The sequence below is a fragment of the Melitaea cinxia genome, chromosome 1 (genome assembly GCF_905220565.1).
Source record: "Melitaea cinxia chromosome 1, ilMelCinx1.1, whole genome shotgun sequence".
In the NCBI taxonomy this organism is placed as follows: Eukaryota; Metazoa; Arthropoda; class Insecta; order Lepidoptera; family Nymphalidae; genus Melitaea; species Melitaea cinxia.
Genome location: NC_059394.1, coordinates 2,811,828 through 2,819,068, shown reverse-complemented (window position 1 = coordinate 2,819,068; position 7,241 = coordinate 2,811,828). Strand labels below are relative to the sequence as shown.

General features: G+C 33.5%; 1 protein-coding gene and 1 pseudogene across 1 annotated transcript; one reads left to right on the top strand and one right to left on the bottom strand.

Annotated features, from left to right (window-relative positions):
- Window positions 1–1,261: 1,261 nt before the first annotated feature.
- Window positions 1,262–1,380, bottom strand: LOC123658500 (annotated as a pseudogene).
- Window positions 1,381–4,171: 2,791 nt separating this feature from the next.
- LOC123653449 (epidermal retinol dehydrogenase 2-like) lies at window positions 4,172–6,996 on the top strand. The gene is made up of 3 exons (XM_045589481.1): window positions 4,172–4,558; window positions 5,113–5,357; window positions 6,442–6,996. Exons 1-3 carry the CDS (start codon window positions 4,172–4,174, stop codon window positions 6,632–6,634), a joined length of 825 nt encoding a protein of 274 aa, XP_045445437.1. The 3' UTR covers window positions 6,635–6,996.
- The last annotated feature ends 245 nt before the right edge of the window (window positions 6,997–7,241 follow it).

The window sequence follows — 7,241 nt, the reverse complement described above, 5'->3', positions numbered from 1 at the left end:
CAGCAAAAAGGAGAGGTGTGAGCACACATTTTCTTTCTCTCTTTCTCGCATAGCCAGATACGTTTCGTATATCTAATAGACACAGTGCAGTCCTATTGCTAAAGAAGTTTTACTTCAGTCGTGTGGTCTAAAGCAAACTCGCTTATTTTATATAATTAAGATTTTTTTTTTTTTTATACAATGATAGGCTTGCGTTTGACCACTATTTCACCTGATGATAAGTGAAAATGCGGTCTCAGATGGAGCACGCTTACCTAGAAGTAATCTATTCACTCGCGACTTAAAGATCCCCAGGTTATAATTTTCTGGAAACACAGACGCTGGTAGAGAGTTCCATTCTTTGGCTGTACGGATCAAGAATGTACTAGCGAATCGCTTAGTGCGTATAAGGGGAATGTCAACCATATAAGGGTGGCGTAACGCAGAGCGTCTGGTTGTACGATGATAGAAGGGGGAAGGAGGAATCAAGTTATGGAGTTCCTGCGCACACTCTCCGAAGTGTATCCGATAAAAAACCGATAGACCGGCCACCCTTCGTCGATGATGCAAGCTTTGCAGCTTTGCAGCGACCAGTGCATCATCACCGATGAGCCTCCTCCAGATTGCAAACGAAAGTACTGCCCAACTGATGGTAAATCGGTTATCGTAGCTTATAGTCGCTTGTAACGCCAGAAACATCGCAAACGCTGTACCAACCCTAACCCTCTCAGCCCTGGTTATCTAACTCATCACAGACGCACAACACCTCTTGAAAACAGTATTATTTAGCTGTCACCTTCGGTAAGGTCGAGCCGTCGAGGTATTACCCCAGTCGGGCTGATTTTTAGCTGGATATATCCTGCTATGCCCTAGCTCAGTTAAACTTCCCTAGTCGGCGGTTTTAGATTTTAAGTAGAATATGTTCTGCTGTACGTCCATATCTTAATATAGAAATTACTTTCAAATACCTATGTAAAAAACAAACAAACAAACACTTTACACTTAACGATCTCTAGTAGAATTTTCTCCTGTTTTCAGGACCCGAAAACACACACTATACACAACCACAAACGCCACCACTACCGACATCTATATGGCCAATACAAATGTCTGCCATAAGCGAGGATTGAACCCGCGATCTGACCTGTGACCACTGCATGCTGCGCCAATGCGTCATCAAAAAAAAATATCGTGAGTACAAAGTACACATGTCAGATGTGAAACTTCTTTGGCAAACTAATAAAAAAAAGGTAATAAAAAAAACGATTTGTAAAAAACAAAAGGCCAACGTCACGCGATATTCCCAGGCGGTCACCCATCCCAGTGCAGACCGCGCCTGACGTTGTTTAGGTTTGGTGATCGAACGAGAACCGGTGTATTCAAAGTGGTATGGAGGTTGAAAAATTTGTGACTCGTGACACCGTGACGCGTTTGAATAAAAATTTTACCCCTAATGCTTCTAAGGAAGTTTCACTTCAAAAAATATCCTTACAATTTAAATTTTATAAAAATTTTGCTCACAGGTTCTGCATAATTTGAACTTATTAGAAGGAAGAAGGTATATCATATATTTATATGGCAGTCGTGATTTGTTCTCTCGACGATGATCGAGTATTTTGAGCAGTTATGTCTCTGTCTCTTCCATACATTTGTGTTTATTTCTTTATCGTGACGCATTTTCGTTTAATAAAGAAAGAAAGAAAGAAAGAAACACGTTTATTCGGAGCATCACTCAAAAACGCAGACAGTTTTTACACAAAAAAGACATACTTAAATAGACATAATAATAATTAATAAATAACTACATATAGAAAATAAAAAATAAAATAGAGTTTCAAATAACGATCCTAAAGTCTGTAGTTTTTTTAAATTACTCCCTGTGGTCGTATAGTGTTTTCTATAGTTGTCCTTCTAGATGTGACGTGTGTCGTAGACCTTCTGTTGGATTAGGCATGGCAAAACCAATGGTGCAATAATAGCAACACTCTATTGCATGTCATAACAAAGTGCCTTCACAATCATCAATCAAAAGTCAAATCCAATCAAGTCTGTATCGTAGGTATATTAAAAATGTAACGAATGTTTCTCCTTTGCTCATAAGATAAGTGATAATTTCAACTATCTAAAACACGTCGCTTGTTGATAAAAAAGGTAATTATAAGATATCGTAGGATTATCACATTTCTTATCATGATTGTATTTGATATTGGTATCATTCAATACATTTATAAAAATGCACTTAAATTCAAACTCTAGTTCCGTTTGCTCAATATCTATAAAGATAACAGAGTCAGGGCCTGTTTCACCAGTTTTGGATAACGCTTAACGCTATTTGACAAATGACATTATCCGACGGTAAAAAGCTTTTGATTCAATATTCTTTTTTACCATCGAGTTCTATGTTTATGAGATATTTCTATTCGAATTTATTAATTTTAAAATTTAAGTTTATTAATTGTAGAGAAACAGGTCTTACTGGCCTATTCTATCTCTTGCTATGGCCCTTAGGTTCTGTTTCGTCAGTTGTGTACCACTATTTCATGGATGACAATAGAATAGGCCAGTAGGACCCGTTTCTCTTCAATTAATAAACTGCAACTTTTAACATTAATATATCTCACCTTCAGTGCAACAAAGTCATAACAGCTCATTTCTTAATTTTACAGGAGAGGACTTAATTTTTTTTTCGCATTTGTTTCCTCATTTCCAGTTTACTATTTATGGTAGATTTGCAATGTTTATAGAATTAATAGTTTATTTTCTTTGCCATAGTTTTACGTAAAAAATCTTATATTGAATTATCAAAAAGTCCCAATAAAGACATAACAAAAAAGTATCCTGAATTGTGACTTTGTTGCACCGAAGGTGCAATATGCAATTATGAATGTCTTATAAATATAATAAAATTTGATGATAAAAAAGAATAATGAATCAAAAAAATTTATTTTTAGATACTGCCATCCGTCAAACAGTGTTTTCCACAGGTGGTGAAACAGGCCCTTAGAGATTCAACATCACATTGAACATAATTATATCTTATATAATGATAAAATATATAAATATTTTAATTTATATATTTTTATTATCTAAGTAACTGCTGTATGTAATATTTGTATATCTATTTTATGTTTAATAAAATATTATTTATTTAGTACATTATTTTATTTTTAGATTGTATAACAACTGCTATTGTAAAAAAATATATATATTTGTCGATATTAAAATGGTGAGTACTTTGAAGTATGTCGTTGTTGCTTGGTTTTAAAAAAATATTGACGTTTTATTGTTTTTCTAGGGTACGAATATCAGCTTCCTCCAGAGAATATTTAATTTTATTTTACCCATGAATTGGTTACTAAGAATTTATTCTTTATGTGTACTGATAGTTGATGTTATATGGGTCTTTTTGAATGCCATATATGCAATATTGCGGGCTTGCTATGAGATTTTTAAGCCTCCTCCATTTAAGTCTGTTGGAGGTGAAACTATTATGGTAAGTCTTTTTAATAAGTTTACTTACCACAAATTTTGAATTCACTTACTTTTTTATTTCATTTTTGAATCAAATTTGTATTATTTAAGACAAAATTAGTTTTGGGAGTAGTTTTTCTACTATCTATATAAATATAAATGAATTACTAAATGTGTTGCTAAGCGCAAAACTTAAAAACAACTGGAGCAATTTGGCTTTTTTTTAAAGTTTTTTGAAACTTTTTAGAAGCTTCTTCATCATCATCATTTCAGCCTATCACAGTCCAAGGCCTCCACAAGTTCACTCCAAGAATGACGGCGTGAACTTGTGTGTTTTGTCCATAGTCACCACTCTGGGCAGGCGTGTTGGTGACCGTAAGGTTGGCTTTGTCGCACTGAAGACGCTGCTGCCCGTCTTCGGCCTGTGTATTTCAATGCCAGCATTGGATGGTTATCCCGCCATCGGTCGGTATAGTAAGTTCCAAGGTGGTAGTGGTACTGTGTTATCCCTTAGTCGCCTCTTACGATACCCACGGTAAGAGAGGGGGTGGCTATATTCTTTACTACCGTAGCCACATTCTTTACTACTGTAGCCACACAGCGAAGAAGAAGAAGCTTCTTATAAAATGATAATTATAAAAATTGCTCAGATGATCAGATAATTTAAAAAAATGTAACATTATTTAAACTTCACGAGTTAAACAGTTCTCACGACAAAAAAATGTCTGTTGCTTCAGCTAGTACCTATATGCTAATGTTATCTTTGTTTCCTTTTCAGATTATTGGCTCTGGACGAGGTGTCGGGCGGGAATTAGCAATACAGCTAGCACTTCTGGGTGCCAAAATAATTTGTGTAGATAAAAATGAGTCCAACAATAATCACACGGTGTCACATATAAAACGTAAAGGTGGTCTTGCACTGGCTTTCAATAAAGACATCTCAAAGAAAGAGAACGTTGATAGCTTATCTAAAGAAGTGAAAAAGGACGTTGGTTTTGTCAGTATGATGTTCTATTGCTGTGGAATTCCAAGTCCAAGAGCTTTAATTACGCAGCCACCGCAAGACATTCATGATACACTAGACCTCACTTTGACATCCTATTTATGGGTCAGTATTGATTTTTAATAAATAATTCATAATAATATTAAATTAATGTGTTGCAATAAAATAAATTATATTGTTAACTAAATTGTAGATTTTCCACTAGAGCAGAGCAATAATTTCCTCGACTATTGGTTAAAAATGACTAATTTAGAGTACGACGACGCGTCGGGGCAGCAGTCGGGGTTTTGATCCCCACTCACGACAGACATTTGTATTGGCCATAGAGACTTGTGTTGGTCTGGGCGTTTGTGTTTGTGAATTGTGTGTGTTTTCGGACCCCCGACACAGGACAAAATCCTACTGGGTGTCGTTGAGCGTGAAGCTTTTTGTTCATTTGTTTTGTATTGTATTTAGAGTGATGAGATTAATTTTGATCTTAATATAATTATGGGTATGTCCTATCTTAGGAAATAATTTTGATAGAATTTTAAATAAGTTAAAGTTATACTAGTATATGAATAACTTTCGTTCAGCCAAAATGATCAAAAGTGTCGAAGCTTTATCTACCTTAAAATGTGGTTAATGTATATTATTAACAATTAAAAAAATTATTACAGCTCATAGAAAATTTTCTACCCCAAATGAAAGCAAGAAATCATGGCCACATAGTAGCCCTGACGTCTGTAGCTGGACTGAGTCACATCAAACATCAAATGCCGCTCAGTGTGGCACAGTTTGCAGTACAAGGTCTAGCGGAGTCACTCATGGAGGATGTTAGGATAAGCAAAACAGATGGAGTATATGTCACTCTTGTACACATATATCCATTTATTGTTGAAGACAACTCCGATTTAAGACCGAAGTATGTATTTTAAAAATACATAGTAATATTCAATAAGATTTTTTTTTTTGCATATTGAGAGAAAACTTTTAATACTCACTGAAATAAGTTTTGTTGTAAATAAGCATTTTTGCACTATAGAATTTGCAAAACAGAAGAAAAAAAATTGCATATTGAAACTAATCATATTGAAACCTGTTTACAGTAATTACTGTATAAAATCACTGTCTTCAAATATAAGCTTTTTACGAATTATTCTTATTAATTTTTCAAAATTATATAAAGGAAGAAAAGAATAAACAAATTAATTTTTGTAATTAGTATTTGGTTCTTATTTTAAAATATTGTTGTGAACTAGATATCAAATTACAGAAATATTTTTTAAATGATAATTTTATCTGTCGATTTTCTCAATTATCCTTAGTGAAAAACGAAGGTCAAATAAATTCTTAGTAGTAAATATTGTTTTTAGTGTAAGAAAAAAGGAAATGAAAACATTAGTTTATTTCTGTGGTAATTATTATAGAAATTTTGTCTCCATTGTCACTTCTGTTACTTAAGGACAGTAATGGGTTTGTTATTTTATACATAGTTTTTAAATATATTATATAAGTTTTTCATATATGGTATATCTTAGATTTGGCCACCGTGTTGGCGCAACGGTTACAGCCATGGATTGTACCTGTTGCGTTGGCGGTTACGGGTTCGATCCCTGCTCATGACAAACATTTGTATTGGTCATACAAGTGTTTGCCGTGGTCTGGGTGTCAGTGCAATCCTTGTGGGTCTCCCCACCGTGCCTCGGTGAGCACGTTAAGTCGTCGGTCCTGGTTGTTATCATGTACATCTGATAGCGATCGTTACTCGTAGTAGGGAATATATCCACCAACCCGCATTGAAGCAGCGTGGTAGATTAAGCTCTGATCCTTCTCCTACACGGGGAAAGAGACCTATGCCCAGTAGTGGGATATTACAGGCTGAAGCGTATATCTTAGAATTTATATATTTAATAAATTATATTTTAAATGTTTGTTGTATGTACACAGATGAGTTACCAATTATGATCAATTGCAATTTTTTAAATATTTCTATTTGTGTATTTCAGGATACCTAGCTATTTTGGCACGATATCACCTGTTAAAGCTGCAGAATCAATTCTCGAAAGTGTTCTCCGTAACTATCCAGAAGCATCGGTCCCAAAACGTTTATTATTTTTGGGTAAAATTCTACGTATTTTACCAAGAAAAGCAACAATGCCTATTAGAGATCTTTTGGACACTGGTGTGGACTTTGCATGATTTATTCCATATATTTAAAAAAAAATCCACATTGTTACGATTTTTTTAAATATTTTTAACAACTTAAATTGTTAATTTATGGATGTGATTGTAATCCAAAGTTTAGTCTCATATCAGATAGATTGACTCAAAGGGAAACTAGGATGCACTTGATATCACTGTTAGACAACTAAATATGTCAATTTAGAGTTTTGTTGTAAAAGTCTGCAGTGTGATAAATATTTATTTTAAAGTCAATTTTAATACTGTTTATTAGAGCGTATTAAGGTGATTATTGACCAATATATATATATATATATATATATAGTTACTATTTTCTTTAGTTAAGTAATTTAATAACAAAATTATATTAAAGAAAATTTTGACAAAATGATTTAGCTAATTTAGATGAAATTTTTTTATGAAAAATCTCATATTAATATTATGTTCGGCTACACATTTTTTGGCAAAAATTTTACTAATTGTATACTATTAATAATACTAATAATTATTATATAATTAGTAATTCTCAAGTTTTTTTGAAGCGGTAAACTTGATCTCTGATAATCCAGATTAAAAAAATTGTTTTTGTTAAAAAATAAGCCTTTAGACACTTAGCAGAAGGGAT

Bases quoted from the DNA above. Each gene is read 5' to 3' on its own strand.
- LOC123653449 (XM_045589481.1), top strand. From the start codon at position 4,172: ATGTCTGTTGCTTCAGCTAGTACCTATATGCTAATGTTATCTTTGTTT. The intron at 4,559-5,112 runs GTCAGTATTGAT...AAATTATTACAG, and splicing joins CTTTGACATCCTATTTATGG to CTCATAGAAAATTTTCTACC. The intron at 5,358-6,441 runs GTATGTATTTTA...TGTGTATTTCAG, and splicing joins AACTCCGATTTAAGACCGAA to GATACCTAGCTATTTTGGCA.